The sequence below is a fragment of the Hypanus sabinus genome, chromosome 21 (genome assembly GCF_030144855.1).
Source record: "Hypanus sabinus isolate sHypSab1 chromosome 21, sHypSab1.hap1, whole genome shotgun sequence".
In the NCBI taxonomy this organism is placed as follows: domain Eukaryota; kingdom Metazoa; phylum Chordata; class Chondrichthyes; order Myliobatiformes; family Dasyatidae; genus Hypanus; species Hypanus sabinus.
Window position 1 is genome coordinate 57,529,567 of NC_082726.1, and position 20,674 is coordinate 57,550,240.

Sequence of the window (20,674 nt, forward strand, 5' to 3'; positions counted from 1 at the left end):
CCTTCCTGTGTACCTTGGACTTTAGATACAACACTGAGTCTTGTCATATGCAGAAATTCTGATGACTCAACAGAAAGGAAAGGAGCACCGTGCAAAAGTTTGGGTGCCCCAAGAGATTTGAGCTTTCAGATAACTTTTACCAAGGTCTCAGACCTTATTTGGCTTGTTAAGGCTATGGCTTGTTCACAGTCGTCATTAGGTAAGGCCAGGTGATGCAAATTTCAAAGCTTTATAAATACCCTGACTCCTCAAACCTTGTCCCAACAATCAGCAGCCATGGGCTCCTCTAAGCAGCTGCCTAGCACTCTGAAAATTAAAATAAATGATGCCCACAAAGCAGGAGAAGGCTATAAAAAGATAGTGTTTTCAGGTAGCTGTTTCCTCAGTTCGTAGTAATTGAGAAATGGCAGTTAACAGGAACAGTGGAGGTCAAGTTGAGGTCTGGAAGACCAAGAAAACTATCTGAGAGAACTGCTCGTAGGATTGCTAGAGAGGCAAATCAAAACACCCATATGACTGCAAAAGACCTTCAGGAAGATTTAGCAGACTCTGGAGTGGTGGTGCATTGTTCTACTATGCAGTAACACCTGCACAAATATGACCTTCATGCAAGATTCATCAGAAGAAAACCTTTCCTGCATCCTCACCACAAAATTCAGCATCAGAAGTTTGCAAAGGAACATCTAAACAAGCCTGATGCATTTTGGAAACAAGTCCTGTGGACTGATGAAGTTAAAATAGAACTTTTTGGCCGCAATGAGCAAAGATATGTTTGGTGAAACAAGGGTGCAGAGTTTCATGAAAAGAACACTCCCAACTGTTAAGCATGGGGGTGGATCAATCATGTTTTGAGCTTATGTTGCAGCCAGTGGCACGGGGAACATTTCACTGGTAGAAGGAAGAATGAATTATATTAAGTACCAGCAAATTCCGGAAGCAAACATCACACAGTCTGTTTTTAAAAAAAAATAAATAAGAAAGATGAAGATGAAAAGAGAATGGCTTCTACAACAGGATAATGATCCTAAACACACCTCAAGATCCACAATGGATTACCTCAAGAGGTGCAAGCTGAAGGTTTTACCATGGCCATCACAGTCCCCCAACCTAAACATCATCAAATCTGTGGATTGGCCTCAAAATGGTAGATGGTCAAGATGGTAACGCAATATTAATATGCAGCAGCCTCTCCGGACTCTGGATTGGGGATTGCCAAACGTTATGTGGATTTTCTGGTGGTGTCTATTTTGTCATGTGCTTTGTTGATATCATTCTGGAGGAACGGTGTCTCATTTTTTAACTGCATTGCATTTGTGGTTTTTAAATGACAATAAACAGAATCTGGATCTGAAAACAGCAGTGCACACAAGATGGCCCAAGAATCTCACAGAACGAGAAGCCTTTTGCAAGGAAAAATGGGTGAAAACCCCCAAACAAGAATTGAAAAACTCTTGGCTGGCTACAGAAAGCATTTACAAGTTGTGGTACTTGCCAAAGGCGATATTACTAAGTACTGACCATGCAGGGTGCCCAAACTTTTGCTTTGGGCCCCCCTTTTCCTTTTTTGTTATTTTGAAACTGTAAAAGATGGAAATAAAAAAGTAATCTTGCTTAAAATATTAAAGAAATGTGTCATCCTCAACCATGTTTTTTTTGGAAATCAGGTCATCATTTACTCACTTAGCTATGCACAGTAACAGAAATTTTGACCAGGGTGCCCAAACTTTTGCATGTCACTGTAACTTGTTTTTAAGTATTTTTCCCTTCTAGTACTTGTATATCTGTGAACTTGTAATGCTAGTGTGACACTGTAATTTCCTTTGGGATCAATAAAGTATCTATCTATGATCTAACTATTCCAAAAATAGCTAGAAGATGCACTTATACACCGTGCTGAAACAACTGGCATAACCCCACTCTCTCTAGTTAATAACATTGACTACCTTCCACTAAAAGTTTTTTTCTGTTTGTGCCCTTTATTGAAAAACATCATGTAAAATATGTTTAGTTTACATTTTCCTTGTGATTGTTGTTTATAGGTTATGATGTACCGGTGCTGCAAAAAAAAGTCCAACTTCTGGGAGTTGTTCACCACCCCCACCCCCATACCCCATTCCTGTTTCCCTCTCTCACCCTATTTCCTTGCCTGCCCATCAACTCCATCTGGTGCTGCTCCCCCTTCCCTTTCTTCCATGGTCTTCTGTCCTCTCCTATCAGATTCCCCCTTCAGTAGCTCTTTATCTCTTTCACCAATCAACTTCCCAGCTCTGTACTTCATCCCTGCCCCTCCCAGTTTCATCTATCACCTACTACCTTGTACTACTTCTCCTCCCCCACCTTCTTACTCTAACTTCTCCTCTTCCTTTCCAGTCCTGATGAAGGATCTCAGCCCGAAGCATTGACTGTTTACCCTTTTCCAAGTTCCTCCGGCATCTTGTGCATGTTGCTTTGGACTTCCGGTATCTGCAGATTTTCTCGTGTTTGTGAACTTCTTCATTGTACCCATGTGTATGATAATAAACTCAACTTTGATTTCAACTGGTAAACCAGCCGAAGGTGCTTCAAAAACTCTGCTTCCTTATAAAACGCCCCTAATGAACCAGCCTCTGCAAATATGTCCCTGCATGCCTCCATTTTAAATGACAGCTTTCACATTCGTCTGATGATGGATATAGCTTGATACCTACCTTAGGTGCATTTCGGGGACCACCTCTCCTGAACTCCAAATTGTATAGTTCTATTTATATAGCTGCTTGTAATAGAAAAGTGCTTTGCCTATTTTCTGTGGAGTGTCACTGTCTACTTGTGTTGAAGTTAACCACTAAATTCCTTCATTAATAGAGAAAATCTGAAGGCCCTCTATCGAGGAGATTCACGCAAAGTCTTCAATGTCCAAAAGCGCATCAGACCCTCTCAGTCTACTGTTGTCAGTTGGATGAGCTTCACCAGTTACCAGGCTGCATACATCTCTTTAGGTAACCGGTTTGGAAGGGTTAAAATCGGTCGTTTCCATGTTGAAACTAAAAGAATTTGGGTCAGAGCCAAGTGCAAGCCTATGTTAGATATTGCTCAGGTATGGTGGACTTCTGTTCCCCTTTGGATATTCGGTGCATGTATCGAGTCAAGTACAGTGCACGAACAGACCATTTGGCCCATTTACCTTAAATGCTTGTTAATGTTCTGAAGAAACTTTCAACTTGGTCACGGAACAGTTTGCCCTTCCATTCTAATCATGGCCTGAGAATTCTGTGCAACTTTACCTCTGTATTGGACTTATGGTGACTGATCCAAAATGAGCCATTAACTTTTTTTTAATTTGTAGTTTTTTTTTGACGTACTGTTATGGCTAGAACTTGCCCCACCAACATCTACATGTCTCTGATCTTCTACTAGTTTTTATTCTGGTTTCTGTAATATTTCCATATCTCTTTTTAATTTGGCCTTGTTTTGATTTACTGCTGCTTTACTCTCCATCCCCGGTTCTCCAAGGGGCTGTTAACAGCTCTGTCAAACCACTATAGGCTCTTCATAGGTAATGTTGGATAGTGAATTCCAGAATTAAGACCAAGCAATGATACAAGGCAAGATGTGATCTGGGGACACTATGCAGTGGTGTTTCCATGCAATTGCCACCCTCTGTTTGGTACACGTGCCTTTTTAATCACTAGTGAGATTGCTCTGCTACAGAGAGGGAGAATGTTGTCCACATTTCTGCATTATGGATGTGAACTTGGACTGTGGACTGGTTTTTTTCAGCCTTACGGATTTTCGTTTTGTGCTTTTCACCCAATCTTTCTTGGTTTTTTTTGTGTGGGGGGAAGGAGGTGGGTGGAGGGTCACCGTGCTTGTTCCATTTTCTTTTTTTTTTGGTGTGGGGAGGAGGGATTTGGGAGTTGATGATTGTGCTGCCTTTCTTGGCTGTGTGGCTATCTGGAGAAGAAGAATTTCAGAGATGGATGCTTTAATAATAAATAAACCTGTGGCAGAGAACCTCCTCTCACAATGTACAAAAACTAGCGCAAACTACCAGGAAAGGTCATTGGCTGCAGTCTACCATCACTGCAGGACTTTTGTGCGTCAGCAGAAAAAATCATTGCGAGTCTACCCACCCTATAAAAACTGCCTTTTCCAAAAGTTCCCTTCTGGAAAAATGCGATAGGGCTATTAAAACAAAAACCTCCCGCCTTCTTAAAAGTTTCTTCTCCCAGGCAGTTAATCTCAACAATCGTTCTAGTTGCACCCCTGCCCAACCCCTTCTCTTACCTCAAGCACTGCACTGTAAACACTTTAAACAATTATTTATAATGTTTACATCAATTAATGTTTTTTTTGCATGTAGTGCCAACGCACCACTGCAATTTTCTAATGCGTGTAAATGTATAAATTTGATCCTTCGTCCTTGAAGGATTTGAAAACTGCTACAGAAGTAGCCTAGCAGAGCAACCACAGTGTGATCGTAGACCACAATGCAGCCCCTGCTAGTGGAATGAGTGAATGAACAATGGGGAGCCCATCGCACTGAGCTTGTCAGAGCTGAAGGTGGAATCAGGTTTAATATCACTGGCATGAAATTTGCTTTGGCTTGCAGGACGTGTATGTATGTGGTGCACAAATAGTAGGGTAGTGTTCATGTGTTACTTTGTTCAGAAATCTGATGATGGAAGGGAAGAGGCTGTTCCTAAAAAGATGAGTGTGGTTCTTCAGGCTTCTGCACCTCTTCCCTGATGGTAGTAATGAGAAAAGGACATGTCCTGGGTGATGAGCGTCACTTTTTTTTTGAGGCATCACCTTTTGAAGATGTCCGTGATGCTGGAAGGCTATTGCCCATACTGGAGCTGGCCAAGTCTGCAACCCTCTGCTGTAGTTTCAGATTCTGTGCAGTGGTCCCTCCATATCCAAAGGTGATGCAACCAGTAAGGAAGAGAATATTATATCACTCCAGGTCTAACACTTGTGGATAGGTAGAGCTATTGAGAGAGAATTGGTTACTGCAGAATATCCAGTCCCTGACTAATGTCGAAGCAGACCCGGTCTCTGAAGGCAACTAATCCGTTGAGGATTTCTGGCCGGATGAACCTCCTGCTGGCTTATGGCAGTGGTAGAACTTGTCAATGAAATTGAATGTTAGTGTTTATTGCAATGCTCAGCACATACGGTTGATTAAACAATAAAAGGAGAACTTTAATATTGATCTTATTGAAATTGTAATTGCTTTCACTTGTGAATCTTCCATGCAGGGCTCGTCATACAAGTCGTGGTGTTATACTTGTGTTTCCTCCTATTTTCCTTTCTTATCATCGTCCCATTGCTCAACGGGCAAAAACTGCTTCTCTTCAAGGTCCTAGAGAACATGTGGTGAGTGTACTGTACAGAACCCTTCTAATTTCCTGTTCCTAAAAGATTAAGATTAAAATATCCTATAGGTGACTGGTGAAAGGAAAATACTGCATGCTTTGTCTTTGAATGCAAGACGAAGGGTATAGGGCTGAAATGTCGACTGTTTATTTCCCTCCATAGATCCTTCCTGACTTGCTGAGTTCCTCCAGCATTTTGTGTGTTGTTTTGAGTTTGATATTAGTCATAAGACACAACTAAGCCCTTTAGCCAATCTAATCCATGCCAAACTATTATCCTGCCCTAGTCATGTTGATCTGGACCACAGACCTCCATACCCCACCCATCCCCATACTTAGACAACTTCTCTTAAATGTTGAAATCATATTGGTCTTTTTATTTACCTTAGTGAGCTACAACCTCTAAGTGACACTAGTAGGCTCCTGAATTAGCCCCTGTATGGGCTCTAGCCTCCATAGTATCCAGGACATCTTCAAGGAGCAATGTCTCAAAAAAGCAGCAACCATTATTAAGGACCCCCAGCACCCAGGGCATGCCCTCTTCTCATTGTTACTGTCAGGAAGGAGGTACAAAAGCCTTGAAGGCACACACTCAGTGATTCATGAACAACTTCTTCCCCTCTGCCATCTGATTTCCTAATGTTTATTGAACTCATGAACACCACCTCACTACTTTTTTATTTCTATTTTTGCACAACTTACTTAAATAAGTGTGTGTGTGTGTGTGTGTGTGTGTGTATGTTTTCTATTATTTATCGCATTCTGCTTCAAATTTCACGACATGCTGTTGATAATAAACTTGATTCTGATTCTACTATGTTTCCTTATTACACTACTAATTTATTTTTGTATTCCTTTTTGTAAGTTGTACTTACTATTTTATGCCTTGTTTATACTGCTGCCGCAAAACAATTTTCATGACATACCTCAATGATAATAAACCTGATTCTGAAAGTGTCAGCTTTAGGGAAGCCACTTATGGACACACCATCTCTGAAGGTTTTGTAATTTCCTCCCCAACAATTCCTGTGCATACAGCTTAGTAGATGTTTAGGATATCACTTAACAGTTCAAATTCGGGTTTATTTATCGCATGTACGTTGAAACGTAGTGACGTGCATTGTTTGCATTAACCAACGTGTAGGGGTGTGCAGAGTGTCGCCACACGTTGTGGTACCAATGTTGTTTGCCCACCCACCAGAACATAAACAACAGCAAATTAAGTCTCTTTCCACCCTTCTACCCACCCACACACGTGGACAGTCCGTCAACTCCAGGACAGGCCTCTAAGACCCAGGGTTCAGCCATTTAGCTTCAACTTCCAGCCTCCCAATCGAGCTTTGCCCCCTGGATGAGCTGATGACAGGACTCCAAACTCCAGACATGCTGACTCACCGGTCCTCATGCCTCCTGCTCACATGGACATCTGATCCCAAAACCCATGTTCCTAGGACAGCCTGACATCCACTGATGCCCTTTGTCACCCATCCAAGTCTTTGACTTTTGGGCAAGGAACAGAGGCCCAAACTCCAGTTTGACCTCTAACTCCCCTCCCTAATTGTCCCTCTGGGGCAGGGGTTCCCCAACCTTTTTATGCCATGGACCACCACCATTAAGGAAGGGGTCCACGGATCCCTGGTTGGGAACTCCTGCTCCAGGAAGCCATTGGACTCCGTGCCTTCTCTCCAGTTCAGTCAGACTATGGCTAATTTGCATCTCAAGCCTCTGGATCTGTGTTGCTTTTGCACAGGGGGAAGTTTAATGCTTTGAGGTTATCTCAACTGGCTTGTGCCCTCACCTCATTTAAAAAAAAAACAATCACTACGCTCTGATGTGTGGCTTGATTTCTCTGTTGTGTGGTTTGGTTACTGATCAGTATCTACCTGTCTGAAGAAACAAATAACAATATTGTAATGCCATCCAGGGTTGTTACCCTGAGCTGAACCCCTTAACCTGGCTGACCAGTGGACCACTCTTTGGCCTCTAACCTTTGACTTGCTTGGCATGGGTGACACTAACAAGAGCCAAAAATTATGTCATTTAGCTCATCAAGTCACCACCATTCAATCATGGCTGATTTATTATCCCCCTCAACCCCATTCTCCTGCCTTCTCTTCACAATCTTTGACGCCCTCACTAATCAAGAACCTATCAACCTCTGCTTTAAATATACCCAATGGCTTGGCCTCCACAGCCATCTGTGGCAATGAATTCACCACCATCTGGCTAAAAAAATTTCTCCTCATCTCTGTTTTAAAGGGATGTCCTTGTATTCTGAGGCTGTGTCCTCTGGCCCTAGACATCTCCACTATAGGAAACATCTTCTCCACATCCTCTCTAAGCCTTTCAGGATTCAATGAGGTCCCCCATTATTCTAAACTGCAATGAGTACAGTCCCAGAACCATCAAATGCTCCTCATAAATTAACCCTTTCACTCCCAGTGTCATTCTAGAGTACCTCTTCTGTATCTTCTCCAATGACAGCACACCCTTTTGTAGATAATGGGCCCAAAATTCCAATTGTATTTGTCCTGAGTCTGGATACATAGGTGGTTCACTGGCTTTTTAATAAGAATTATTAAATTAAGGGTCACTTGGTGATCTTTTTAATTAATATTTCTTTCATTTCATTAAGGCCCTTTTGGTTGGCTTTGTTTGTGGTCCTGGTTGTTCAACACTTGTTGGCTCGGTTTATCTTTCTGCAGAAGGATGGACAAAGCCTGAGCATCACTAACAGGTACAGGAGTCTTTGATTTTACATTAGTTTATTGTCAAACACACCAGGTAGCAATGAAACTCTTTGCCTGTGTGGAGAGTGTAAGGTATACACAGAGGTAGTGTTGAGTGCAAAACAATATGGTGCAAAGATCATAGTCATAAAATGCTTACAGTGAGAGCAGAGATAAATTAGCTTTAATAGTTCAAGTTGGTAACAGAGAATGCATATATCATACAACCTGAAATTCTTGCTCTTCACAGACAACCACGAAACAGAACAAAAACCCTAAAGAATGAATATTATTTGTTATGTGTACATTGAAACTTACAGTGAAATCTGTCGTTTTTGCATGACCAACACAATGACCAACATGATCTCTGGATTGTGCTGGGGGCCATGCTTATCCACATGAGATTCCACCTTCAGGAAACTATGCACCATTATTCCTAGATCACTCTGTTCTACTGCATTCTTCAATGCCCTACCATTTACCATGTATGTCCTATTTGGATTATTCCTACCAAAATGTAGCACCTCACATTTATCAGCATTGAACTCCATCTGCCATCGCTCAGCCCACTCTTCTAACTGGCCTAAATCTTTCTGCAAACTTTGAAACCTATTTCATTATCCACAACGCCAACTACCTTAGTATCATCTGCATACTTACTAATCCAATTTATCACCCCATCATCCAGATCATTAATGTATATGACAAACAACATTGGACGTAGTACAAATCCCTGAAGCACACCACTAGTCACCGGCCTCCAACCTGACAAACAGTTATCCACCACTACTCTCTGGCATCTCCCATCCAGCCACTGTTGAATCCATTTTACTACTTCAAAATTAATATCTAATGATTGAACCTTCCTAACTAACCTTCCGTGCGGAACCTTGTCAAAGGCCTTAATGAAGTCCATATAGACAACATCCACTGCTTTATCCTCGTCAGCTTTCCTCGTAACCTCTTCAAAAAATTCAATAAGATTTGTCAAACATGACCTTCCACACACAAGTCTACATTGACATCATCTGGAACATGGGGGGGAATCCAGAGCACCTAGAGGAAACTCATGCAGTCACGGGAACTTGCAAACTCCTTACAGACAGCAACAAGAATTGGTGATAACTGGCACTGTAATGGCATTATGCTAACTGCTACACCCCTGTAGAGAAATAGTCGGAGATAGATTAAAGAATCTGAGAATGTGTCTGCACCACTAGGAAGAGGTGAAAGGGGTGATTGGTTCAGGGACTTAACAATGGGAGGATTGTGGAGAGGCTGTACAGGTGGCCCCCGTTTTTCGAGCATTCGCTTTACGACAGCTCGCTGTTACGAAAGACCTACATTAGTACCGGTTTTCGGTAACCAGAGGATTTTTGCTTTTACAAAAAAAAGGCACCACTTTATACATGTGTTTACCCCAAGAGAGACTACCATGACCGTGAAGCCTCGTGCGGGCAGTTAGTTGTGTGCGCATGCGTGTACGTGAGTACACATGTATGTACATATGCATGTACGTGCGTAGGTGTGTATGTGCACATGCGTGTTCATGCCGATTTTGTTTTTTTTTCTCTCTCCAAATCGATTTTGGCTCGCTATCTTCCCGATTTTGATCAGTGAAACTACACCGTACATACAATATTTCTACTTTATATAGGCTGTATATTTATCATATTCCTGCTTTTACTATATGTTAGTGTTATTTTAGGTTTTGTGGTATTTGGTAGGTCATTTTTTGGGTCTGGGAACGCCCAAAACTTTTTCCCATATAAATTAATGGTAATTGCTTCTTCGCTGTACGACATTTCGGCTTACAAACGGGTTTCATAGCTCTACCTTTGGATAGTGGGGGAAACCTGTACCCTAATACTGGGGTTTCAGTTAATTCGGGAATTCCTGGCCTGGGGTTCATGGATCCCTTGCATAATTGTATTGGTACTTGCTGTCCATTACACTGCTGGCATTGAGGGCAATAGTGAAGGTCCTCCATCTCTGGAGTTCAGAGCTTCCTCCGCCATGTCAGTAGCTTCCACTCAGTTTTCACTGCTGTCGGTCATGCAAGACCCAGGTAGAGACTCAAGAATGCCATCACTCTCAGGTGTAAAAAGATTCTTCATTGTTGTTTCTGTAACAATATTGTTAGACCATTCAGGGTTGTTAGCCCTGAGCTGAACCCCTGAACCTGGATGACCAGTAGACCATTCTTAGTTTGGCCTCTGACCTTTGACCTGTTTGGCATGGGTGACACTAACAAGAGCCAAAGCATAAAGCCCTGGCTCCAGCCAACATAGCTCTCCGGGTCATTGGAGACTCCAAACCCAGTGAGAAAGTTGTGGTCCTCTTGGAGGTATGATATTGGTCCATGACATTTTCAAAAAAAAAATTTGGGAACCCTGTGTTGATTGAACTGTTGTAGTTGTGCCACCATGGTTAACACTCTTCCCCAGTTGTTCTGGTTCTGAACTCTGAGGTGTTGGGGTATTTCATGGATCAGCTTGGTGAAAAGAGATGTGACAAAACACACTCCTTGAAGGGTAGTCAGTGTGACTGTTTATGATATTTCCTGGCCCAGAATTCACCCAGAAATCATGCAAGAGCTTCTAAAGTAGCAGACACAAAATGCCGGAGGAACTCAGCAGGTCAAGCAGCATCTGTGGAAATGAATAGGTAGTCGATGTTTTGGGCCGGACCCTTCAGGACCGAGAAGGAAGGGGGAAGATGAAGATGACAGAATAAAAAGGTGGGTGGTGGGGGGGAGAAGACTGGCTGAAAGGTGATAGGTGTGAAGCCAGGTGGGTGGGAAAGGTCAAGGGCTGGAGAAGAAGGAATCTGATAGGAGAAGGGGAAGGAGGGGAGGACCCAAAGGGAAGTAATATGCAGGTGAGAAGAGGTAAATGGTCAGAGTGGAGAATAGAAGTGGGGTGGATTTGTTTACCGGAAGGAGAAACTGATACTCGAGTCATCAGATTGGTTGCCACCTAGGCAGAATACAAGGAGTTTCTCCTCCACAGCCTTTGATGTGAACAATGCACCTCATCCAGCATACTTCCTGTTCACTGGCTGCTCTGCAGACAGCTGTGAAGCCCTGGAGCCAGTTGATGCCTGGTTCTCCCACTCCTACACAGACAGGCATCCCTTGTTGATACACCAGTTACAGGAGTAAGGCTGGGATTTCCAAACTGACACTGAGCTCCGATCTCCATTGAGTCGTGTCTCAGATTTGGTTGCTTTTATTTTTGTTATTTTGGGACTGTAAGGATGGTTTTGGGGACAGGGGAGTTGGGGGTCAGGCTAGGGTTTAGGGGCAGGGATGTAGGGGGAATTAGAGGTCAGGCTGGAGTCTGTCTTCACTCAGCGTCCAAAGGCCAATGACGCAGACACGAGACATCTGTGGTTGGATGTCAGGTGTACAGCCAGCAGAGGGGAGACAAGGCCTCCCCCCCCCCCCACCCACCCACTGGTCAGCAAGTAGTCTGCGGTTCTGAATTCAGAACTCAATGCAGACAGGAGGATGAATTCCAACAACCCCCTAAATTTGCAAGTTGGTGAGACTAAGATGAAAGCCTAGTATTTGGGGTCCTTGATGCACCAACAATAACTCACTCTGAGACGTGAAGGCGAGATATCGGCTTTTATTGACTGGAAGAAGGAACAAGCAGTGAGTGACCACCATATTACATCCTGGAGACTGAGAGGCCGGGCTCAGGCCTTGATCGCCTTTATAGAGGGGTCTGTGGGAGGAGCCACAGGAGCAGTCAGCAGGGGTGTGTCCAGACAGGTATATGTAGTTCACCACAGTCCTGTCATCGGCAAGCCCGGAGTTCTAGGTCTAGTGTTCCGTGATCAATGTGCCCTGGGATCTGTGTGGAGGATTGAGGCCTCCGGGTCAACTTGGATGTCAAGGCCTGTTGACTGGAGCAGAGTGGGTGCATCTCGACGACCCCACTGGGGAAGGGGAAGCTCACTGTAGGCAGGCCTGAGTCAGTCCACTGGAGGTCGAAGGTGGTGGCCAGTCCTGGTGTTAAAGAACTGTGTATGTGTGTGGGTAGGAGAAGGAATGGGGCTTGTTTTCCTGGTGCTGTGTGTTGTTTGTGGTGTTCTGTGTTGTCCTGCCAGATGTTGTGGCATGCTGTGTTGGTGCCTGAATGTGTGGCATTATCCCAGCATCCACTAGGGTTTGTTTGTTGTTGATACAAATAATGCACCTCATTATGTTTTTTTTATTGTTGAGCATATATAAATCTTGAATTTTGGGTGTCCAAGCAGAGTAAATTCTCATGAGCGTAGTGAGGTACAGTGCAATGGAAAAGCGGGGTCACGGGGTACAGTGTGATGGAAAAGCAGGGTCACAGCCATGTACAATTTTTACAAGGCAGTGAAGAGAAAGGACAAAAAAGAACAGTGAGGGAAACAAAACAGACACAGACAGGTCGATGGTAGCGCAAGAGATGGTCGGTGGTGTTCCATTGCTGAGCTGGGGTTCAGGTTGTGCAAATCAGATCAAGAACCTGATGACTGTTCTTGGACCTGGTGGTTTGGGACCTCTGACCTCTGCATCTCCTGGTGGTTCAAGAACCTGAGACTGGATATATCTTGAAGCTGGCTAAGGAGGCAATTGCTCATGGAGAATGCAAGTTAATTTTAACTAAAACATCAAATCTTTCTTTTGTAGACGAAGCCTATATATCTTCACATACTTGTTGTTTATGTTCAATGTCTTGATTGGGTGTATTGCCGGAGTGTGGCGGATAATCATCACAGAGACCTTCAACATCATTCACTTCTGTAGACTGGATCTGAGCCTTCTAAACCGTGGTGTGGAATCATTAGACCCAGGTAATTTAGTTTATTTCTATTTGATTGTGTTTCTGTTTCACTGTTCCATAGAACTGCCAATGTAATGCAAGTGGAGTTTTTTGTCCAAAATGACTTGATAAGATTTTGAGAGGGTACAGAGGAGATTTACCAGAATGCTGGGTGCATGTCTTGAGGCTGAACAAGCTAGGGTTTGTCTCCTTGGAATGAAAGAGGATGAGAGGTGACTTGATGGAGGTGTGTAAGATGATAAGTGGCAAAGATCGAGCGGACAGCAGAGACTTTTTCCCGGGCTAGAAATGGCTAATACAAAGGGGCATAATTTTAAGGTGATTGGAGGAATGAATAGGGGGGATGTCAGAGGCAAGTTCTTTACACAGAGTTGTGGGTGCATGAATGCCCTGCTGGGGGTTGGAATAGAGGCAGATGTAATAAGGATACTTAAACTCTTGGGCACATGGATGAAAGAAAAGTAAAGAGCTATGTGGGATGGAAGAGTTAGATTGATCTTAGTGGGTTAGGTCAGTACAACAATGTGGGCTTGAAGGGCCTGTGCTATGCTGTAATGTTATCTGCTAGTCTTGTCAAGGGTTCTTGCTGGGTGCGTAATGCAATTCAAACTTATTCTTGTAAATTTCCTTTTTTTTTAAATTGCAGAAGCTGGTAATGGTTATTACTTGTAAACATCGAGGCGACACGCACAAAATGCTGGAGGAACTCAGCAGGCCAGGCAGCGTCTATTGGAAAAGAGTGAACAGTCGACGTTTTGGGCCGAGGCCTGACTTGGCTGCCTGGCCTGCTGAGTTCCTCCACCATTTTGTGTGTTGCGTGGATCTCCAGCATCCGCAGATTTTTCTCATCTTTGTAAACATCTATTTCTGTTTCTACCTCAGATGCTGCCCGGATTGCTAATTGTGCCTTTTCCCCCGTGTGCATGTTTAGTGCAGCATTTCACTTTTCCTGCTGATTCCAATGCTTGTGAGCCTGTGAGTGTCACACACTCTGCACTAGAGGACAGGAAGGGCGCCAGAGACCACATGCCAGGTTTCTTGTCTCCACCTCCGCGATCAGAACATGCCTCATGTCTGTGCACCTGTGTAATCTGTAATGGCTAGTTGACCTTGGGCTGATGCACTTCATCAGTGCTTTCTTTGTCGATGGCAGGCTATCGGTGTTACACAGGCTTCCTGTTGGTAGAGGTCAGCCAGTCCCATCCGCTGATGAAAGTCTTCTGCGCTCTCCTCCTTCAGTCCAAGAGCCTGCCGTTAAGTGGAGGTGACAACAGGAAAAATGAAGAGGAAGGTCAGTCACTTGTGGTGTTGGTGGGGTGGGTGGGTGGGACTTGTAAAAATGTTAGTGCTGACCAACTCTGTACAAAAACAAACAGTTTCAGGCCATTGGACTGGAATTCTTAAATGTAAAGCTTGCTGATGGGCCCTGGGAAGAGCCTCTTCCATCTAGATTAAGACAACTTCAAGTGCTTCTAAGTCCCATTCAAAGCAAAAACCAGGACAGAGTTTAACTTCTGCTTTGGATGGGACTGTATGGTTTCCACCAGCAACAATGGGCCTAAACCTTCAGAACATAGAGCAAGTCCTACAGCTCACGATGTCTGTGTGGAACATGATACTGAATTAAACTCAATCTCTTTTATTTCTGCCCAGTAATGCATACCCCTTCCATTCCCTACCCCTTCCATTCCCTACCCCTTCCATTCCCTACCCCTTCCATTCCCTACCCCTTCCATTCCCTACCCCTTCCATTCCCTACCCCTTCCATTCCCTACCCCTTCCATTCCCTACCCCTTCCATTCCCTACCCCTTCCATTCCCTACATATTCCCGTCTCTAAAACACCAGTATCAATCTGTTTCCACCAAAATTCAAAGTAAATGTGCTACCCTGAGATTCATTTTCTTGCAGGCATTCACAGTAGAACAAACAAATACAATAAAATAAATGTTTAAAAACAATGACAGCAGCTAGATTTCATTAGGAGTCGGAGGAGATTTGGTTTGTCATCTGAAACACAAACTTCTACAGATGAACTGTGGAGAGCATTCTGACTGGCTGCATCACCATCCAGTGGGGTGAGGGGGACGCTACTGCACTGGTTCGAAAGAAGCTACAGAAATATGTAAAATTAATCAGCTTCATTATGAGTATCAGCCTCCATAGTATCCCAGACGTCTTCAAGGGGCAGTGACTCAGAAAGGTGGCATCCAATATCAAGGACCATCATCACTTAGGGCGTGCCCTCTTCTCATTGTTACCATTAGGAAGGAGGTACAGAAGCCTGAAGGCACACACTCAGTGATAAAGGAACAGCTTCTTCCCCTCTGCCATCCAATTTTCTGAATGGACATTGAACCCATGAGCCTGATATATTTGTGTTTTTTTTTGTTTTAGCAATTTTTAATTTAACTATTTAATATCCATACTGTAATGATATTTTTCTATATTTATCATGTATTGCATTGTATTGCTGCTTTCATGACACATATTAAATCTACTTCTGACAAAAACTGACAAACAACCAGTGGCAAAAGACCATCTGTACAAATACCCAAAAAAAGACCTCTGATACTACTTGTCTACATCTCCTTATCGTGCACCTACTGGCAGCCTGTTCAGGCACCATTACTGTATTTTTTTTTTTTAAACTGCACTGCATATCTTGTTTTTGAACTCTTTCCCCCCCCCCCCCCCCACCATTTAAATGCATGTTCTCTAGTATTTGGCTTTTCTGCCCTGAAAAGATGGTGGCAGGTGGAGATATGTCTCTACCAAATGGTGCTCCTTCCCTCTGCTAGCCTGCAGGTCATCCTTGGGGAAAGGTGTACTATCCGTCTAGCCGCCCCGATCAGGGTCACGTGAAGCTAGGGGAACAGGTGTTGGATGGTTGTTTGAGCAGCTGGTGCATATCACAAATCCTGGTTACGCGACCACTGACACTAGTCAGGTGACCTCTCAATGGTATTGATAATGGCTGGTGTCACCCATCTTGTAAAGACACTACCTAGAAGAAGTCAATGGCAGACTACTTTGAAAGAAAAAATTTGCCAAGAACAGTCATGGTCATGGAAAGACCGTAATCGCCCACGTCATACGACACATGATGAATGGACGAACCCAGAGAAAAAGGATAAATAGACAAAAGTGTTTCCATTTTATAAACCTTATATCAGATCTCCTCTCAGCCCCAGCTCCTGAGGAAGCAATCCTAGTCTGATTTCCAGCATCTGCAGTTTTTTTTTTCTTGTTTGTATTCCAAGTCTGTCCAACCTTTCCTTGTGTCATGATTAAAGACCAAATCTTGGGTAAACTCTTCTGCACCCTCTTGAAAGCCTCCACGTCCTTCCAGGTGACCAGAACTACACTGAATACTCAAGTGCAGCCTAACCAAAGTTTTAACCAGTCCTGACCCAAAACATCAACTGGTTATTCCTCTCTGAGGATGCTGCCTGACCAGCTGAGTTCCTCCAGCATTTTGTGTGTGTTGCTCTGTATTTCTAGTTACCATAGAATCCCTTGCTTACGATTTTCTAACCAATGTTTTGATAGCTTTTAACATAATTTTTTTTTATAATTGCTGGTTGTGCTCAGTTTTACGGACCATATATTCCAAGAGAAGTTTTGTGGTTGTGGTGAGGGAGCAGAGTGGGTCACTTAACTGCCCTGGGATGGAAAAGTTTGGTCACATGAAAAAGGCCGTGCTTCTCCTCCTTGGAGTAGAAGAGGTTGCAGTTGCTTCAGAGTGAGAATCGGTTTCTTCTGCAGTTGGGCCAGTTAGGCAGCAGTTTTACGGATAATAAACTGAGAAATGTTTCACACGGGTTGTTGGTGGTCTGTGATGTGCTGCTTGAACAGATGATGGAAGTGGACTCTAACTTTCCAAAGATATTCAGATAAAAAGTGGCACCAGCATAGTTCTGCTAGGCTTGGCGCTGTTTTCTATGAATTAAATCATTAAGATCCTCTGCTGCTTTTAATTAAGCCATCAGATATTTATAATTTGAACAGTGCAACATGGATTGGAGCAGTTTGGGGTTCTAGGAAAAGAACAGTATAGCACAGTACAGACCATGTGTCTGTGTGTCTGGTGTCGGTCCTGCTGGAGTTTGCTTTGCCATTCACTGAACAAGCCTTGGGATTTTGTCGTGGCTTTCAACCACTATGCCCCCCCCCCCCGCATCATTGGTCTGTTATACAGAAAGGTACCAGAAAAGGACCAGTAACATTGTGAAGGATCCCACCCACCCTACTCACGGACTGTTTGTTCCACTCCCATCAGGGACGAGGCTATGTAGCATCCACATCAGGACCATCAGAGTCAAAAACATTTACCTTTCCCAAGAAGTAAGGTTGATCAACAAGTTCACACCCACTGCAACCTCCAACCACTACTACTTTGTACATAAGGTGACTGACAGAATGGTAGGGTCCTGAACCTAGATTTCGCCTTGTGTACGTACAATCAAGGAGTGTGTCGTATACAAGCTATCTTATATATTTATAATCGGGTTTTTTTTTATTATTGTGTTCCTTGTGTTTTTTTTTGTGCTGCATTGGATCCAGAGTAGCAATTCTATTATACTTTACAGTTTGTACTGGAGATGACATTAAACAATCTTGCAGCTGGACTTGTCCTTGCATCACATTCTTCCCAAACCAATCGAATTTGGAGCATCTAACTGGAACACGCTTCACCGTAGTTACTGTTCGTTACCATTTGTTTTTGAAGTTGGGTTCAGGAATCTGTAAGGGTGTCAAAGGTTACAGGGAGGACAGGCGAAAAGGGTTTAGAAGAATAATAAGTCAGCCGTGTTGCGATGGCAGAACATACTCGACTGGCGGAATGGTGTAATTTGCTCCTGTGTCTTTATGGTGTGGTTTCTCTTTGAGATGAAGCCTGAAAGAATTAGAAATTCCAGTCCATGAAATTAAGCTCTATCTTTCTCTTCACAATCACCTTCTCAACATTTAATGAGATTCAAACCATTCTGAGCTGAGTCTGCTATCCACCAGGTACCTTCATGTCCTGAGCATTGATAGGACACTTTCTTAAATATTGTGCATCTATACTAATTCTATAGGGTTGATAGCAAAATTCTCAATAGTATGGAGGTACAGAGGGATCGTGGGATTCACATCTATCATGCAAGTTAATAGAGTGGTTAAGAAGGTGTATGGTGTGTTGACTTCCATTAGTTGGGGGTTTGAGTTCAAGAACCACAAAGAAATGTTGCAGCCCTATGAAACTATAATTAGGCAATCATTTAGGGTATTGTGTTTAGTTCTGGTCGCCTCCTAAAAGAAAGGATGAAGAAGCTTTAGAGAGGGTGCAGAGGAGATTTACCAGGATGCTGCCTCATCTAGAGAACATGTCTTATGAGGATAGGTTGCGAGAGCTAGGGCTTTTCTCTTTGTAATATAGGAGAATGAAGGGTGACTTGCTGAAAAGCATAAATAGAATGGATCGCCAGAGACTTTTTTTTCCACCCAAGATGGAAATAGTAATGCAAGGGAGCATAAACTTTAAGGTGATTGAAGTAAAGTATGGGGGGTGCTTGGGAGAGGTAGTCAGCGGTAATTTTTTTTTCACATACACAGTGGTGGGTGCATTGGGTGACGGGGTGAGAGGTGTTGTAACCAAAAGCGGTGTAAGATGTTCTTTCCCTCTACTAGCCTGCAGGTCACTCTTGGGCAAGGTGTAGCACCTGCTTAGCCCTCCCCTCCCCCCTCAAGATCAGGGTCACATGAAGCCATTGGAGGGGTTCATATGAATAGCTGGGTCATATAACAAGTCCTGATGATGTGACCACTGGCGCCAGGCAATCTCTGAAGAGTATTGATGATGGTTGGGGTCGCCCATCTTGTAAAGACACTGTAAAGGCAATGGCAAACAGTAGGAAAATTTGCCATGTACAATCATGGTTAAGACAGATTGGAAGACCAGCATCACCTATGTCATATGACAGAACATGCAACAATGATGATCGGTGTGTGTGAAGTGATACCGGGGGGTGGTGGTGGAGTCAGATGTGTATTAAAGGTCTCTCAGGCACATGGATGAAATAAAAATGGAGGGATATGTGGGAGGGAAGATTTAGATTGATCTTTGAGTAGGTTAAATGGTCAGCACAACGTTGTGAATCAAAGGGACTGTACTATTCTATATGTTGTGGTCTGATTTGTTTATGCTAGTGCATCATTTTGACTATAAATTTAATGCAGTCAGTCTCCTCCCTCTTTGCTGCAGTGCCAGTCTAGTATTTACCACAGAAGCACTTGGGCTCCATCCAACCAATGGCTGCCTAAACCATTGGAGGTTTTGCAGGTGGTTGTGTAGTTGCCTGGACCATTGTGGTAATGCCTTTGTTTTGATGCTCTGCAGGGATTCAGTTGGTGCCCCATCAGACGTCCAAGAAGACGGCGAAGTCCAAACGCATTCGAGCAAGATGGTCCCTGATGTTCACCCTCCTGAACAATCCTGCGTTGATTAGTTCCCGGAGGGCAGCAGTTTGCACATCTAATGATCTGGTTACCAATGGGGAACTTAGCGCTGCCTGCAAGCAGGCCCCAGATGACCTTGTTAAAATTGAGCTATGCCAAAAGGAATAGGGTCGTGTAAGAATCTGGTGATGCAAATAATCTAGACCAGCAAGTTGGTTAAAAATCTTGTGTATAGGTTGCGAACTTGTTTATAGGGGGCCTCTATTTCCTGTTACAACTTCTGGATTGATTTCCTGACAAAGTTTGGTGTAATTACAGGGACAGACCACTAGGTAGCTCAGTGGGCTGTTTCTGAACTCCCTCAAATCTGCCATATTCAATATTGTAAGGAACAATATGTCGTCATTTACTGACCGATTTGTCAATATTAGGGTGATTTATTAGTGGTTGCAAATTTCCAGTATGCCTTTAATTTAAATGAGAACAGTAAATGCTGGAAGTACTCAACAGGTCACATCACACCCAGGGGAAGAAATGTTAACTCTTTCTCTTCCCACTGATGTGGCCTGACCTGAGTATTTCACCATTCTTAAATTTCAAACATCTGCAGTTGTTTTGATTTCTTTCTAGCTGTCAGATTTTGTGAATTAAGGTGGGCCAGTTTGAAGTTGTTTACAATGATGTTGCCAAGGAGGTATATCGAACTGTGCCAATGTTGCCTCTTATAGGTATACTTATTTTAAAATATAAAGCTTCATTTTATTTTTGAATCTGATAATGTACAAAATTGAAATCTTTTTAAAGTACCAAAAATTATGAAAAATTTGTGAATTTCTCACTGTTAGTCTTAATTTTTAAAATAAATGCGTTTAATCCACACACTTGAACATGTACATATGATACGCACTGTGTTTGTAGCTGATTCTTTCGATGTTGGGTGATTTTTTTTTAGAAGAGTCTTTGCCAAAGGTCACTGTGATGTGCAGTCTGTCTCTGCCTCCAGAAAGACATCAATACGATTTGTTTTAGTGGCTAAACTGGCATGTGGAGATAACAGTTTAATCTCTGTATTCAGCACTCTTGCCAATGATATGGTCTCCTGACCCATTCAACACTTAAAACAGTTTAGAATTCCTGCAAATTGTTCTTCTGACAGTGAGAATTGATGCACAAGTGGATTGTCCACTGTCTGTGACTTGTCTCAGGTGTATTTGATTTAGAGGTGTCACTAAGCATTCTTTCAATGAACTTTATACCATCTGCATGTAACAGAACCAGACCCCCGTCCTCCCCTATGACAGGCTAAACTAGGTGAGAATTGC

The 20,674-nt window shown here is 43.2% G+C and overlaps 1 protein-coding gene across 1 annotated transcript in view; it reads left to right on the forward strand.

The window, feature by feature from the left end:
• The window catches only part of stra6 (signaling receptor and transporter of retinol STRA6), a 66,176-nt gene extending 45,922 nt beyond the window's left edge, over window positions 1–20,254 (forward strand). Inside the window, exons 13-18 of the mRNA XM_059946625.1 lie at window positions 2,842–2,975; window positions 5,238–5,355; window positions 7,990–8,091; window positions 12,756–12,919; window positions 14,063–14,200; window positions 19,294–20,254. Coding sequence (XP_059802608.1) covers window positions 2,842–2,975; window positions 5,238–5,355; window positions 7,990–8,091; window positions 12,756–12,919; window positions 14,063–14,200; window positions 19,294–19,520 — 883 coding nt within the window. The 3' untranslated portion in view covers window positions 19,521–20,254. The remainder of the gene's footprint in view (window positions 1–2,841; window positions 2,976–5,237; window positions 5,356–7,989; window positions 8,092–12,755; window positions 12,920–14,062; window positions 14,201–19,293) is intronic.
• The last annotated feature ends 420 nt before the right edge of the window (window positions 20,255–20,674 follow it).